We start from the raw sequence: 1,889 nt of genomic DNA, 5'->3' as shown, positions 1-1,889 counted from the left end.
AATTAAATTTCCACAAGACTCACAACCTATTACTTTAATAATTATGACTACGTATAACAAATGCTTATTCTTTAGAAATACAATGCCTCCTACTGAACTCATAAATGTGCTTTATTTTCAATATATTATCAAATACATTTTTTTTTCCTTTTGTTTTGACTAGCCTAAATTTTCTACTATTCAGAAAGCTTGGCTTTCCAACACACATGTAGCTGGAGGCAAGCAGTCTAGCATTACACATCAAAAAATAAAGTCAGCATACTAAAAACATGTATACAAAGAGTTTCCTTTACTGTAATATACACACAGCCACATGCTTAGTACACTTTACAGCATTGCTTGAATGGTATTATTTTTTTATATTAAGAATTATTTTATCTCACCAATAAACTATGGACAAGACTCTAATTATTGCCCACTGAGTTCTTCATTTCAACAACCAAAATGCCGTCATGGCAGAAAAGCGCAGACAAGTCTTTGTTCTCCACTCCATTAGGTAATTTGTATTGTCTGGTAAAGCTTCTGGATACAAAACCGTGTTCGTCCATCCTGGGTCCGTGCTGAGCTTTGATCAGGAGCCAGCCTTCAAAAGTCTGAATGATGATATCTTCGGGGCGGAACTGCACAACGTCCAGCAAGACCTGAAAGCCTGTGTTTTCGTCCTCGGGGCCACCCTTCCCAGCCCCAGCAGTACTTTCTGCGATGCAGCTTCTGGTGCTCGTTGCAGCTGTAGAAGGGCCCGGCAAAGCATATAGAAAGTGGTCCAGTCTGCGTGCTTGCAGCTCCTGGACATCAAACTGCTCCTGGTAGCGTACGGGAGTTTCCACCCAGTGTCTTATGACAGCTTCTGCCATTGCTGAGGCAGAAGGAGAAGTTGCTGCTCCTGTGAAGCTGCAGAGTCAGAGCAAACTCTTGCCAGTTGTATGCCTTACTCACAGACTAGTTTATCAGTTGATGTCGGCTTTCACTTTTAGCACAGGCAGAGCATAACATTTAATAGGGTGTGCTGTGCTCCAGTGCCAGGAGACTTGTTTCATCTTCTATCCACTAACAATAGAGCACTATTTATAGCGCTGGGGTCTTGAGTGGCTTCGACATGTGCACAGCTTTCATGCATAAGTAGTAAAAGCAAAATTTTAATGCAGCTCTGATTATTCCAATATTGAGCTGTTTGTTGTTATGAATAATGAGCAGACAAATAACGTGAAAGATTTTTTGCTTTAAATGGAAATTTAATTATTCTGTCTTTCCAAGGGATACATGGCAAAAGATACAAAGTCTGTATTTCTTCTAACTGAAATACAGATTTACTGAGGGAAGGGATTTAATTAGCTTGAGAAAGTAGGAATGGAGCAGATTTCAGGTTAGGTAAACTATAAAATTGTCAAGTGCATTAGATGTTGCAGAAGTTGTGCATAGGTGACATAAAGACACAGTTAACCATGTTGTTGTTGGGAGGAGGGAATTGTAACCATCCCTGCCCAAAGAAGGGGTGCCTGGAGGGCTGACCCTGCAATTTTCGTGACCTATAGACACAGCAGAGCCTTCTCCAGTGTGTCACAGAATCAGACTCAAGAGTGTGGAGAGAATTACAGTGAAAGCTCATGTTTCACAGCTCCCAGGAGAGGGCAGAGTTATTTTTCCCCAGCAGAACTGTAAAGACAACTACAACTACAAATCCTCAGTGCTATCACATTGTCCCTTCATCTTCTATGTGTGCTATCACATGTAACCTTCATCTTCTGGGGCTTAACAGCTTGAATCCATGATCCCATCTACTGCATGTGGCCAGGGAGCAGGACTGATGACCTTAAAGGCTTTCTGTGGTGTAATCTTCTTGCTAGTCTGTGATCCAGGGCAAATAATCACAGAATGTTAGGGATTGGAAG

At 41.4% G+C, this 1,889-nt stretch overlaps 1 protein-coding gene across 1 annotated transcript; it reads right to left on the bottom strand.

Annotated features, from left to right (window-relative positions):
* Nucleotides 1–404: 404 nt before the first annotated feature.
* On the bottom strand, nt 405–993 carry HSPB3 (heat shock protein family B (small) member 3). The gene is given in 2 exon segments (XM_010166710.2): nt 405–888; nt 890–993. Coding segments are annotated over 2 exon segments (588 nt in total).
* Between the last annotated feature and the right edge of the window lie 896 nt (nt 994–1,889).

This window comes from Antrostomus carolinensis, unplaced genomic scaffold (genome assembly GCF_000700745.2).
Source record: "Antrostomus carolinensis isolate BGI_N321 unplaced genomic scaffold, ASM70074v2 Scaffold40280, whole genome shotgun sequence".
In the NCBI taxonomy this organism is placed as follows: Eukaryota; Metazoa; Chordata; class Aves; order Caprimulgiformes; family Caprimulgidae; genus Antrostomus; species Antrostomus carolinensis.
This window is presented reverse-complemented; position numbering and strand designations above follow the sequence as displayed.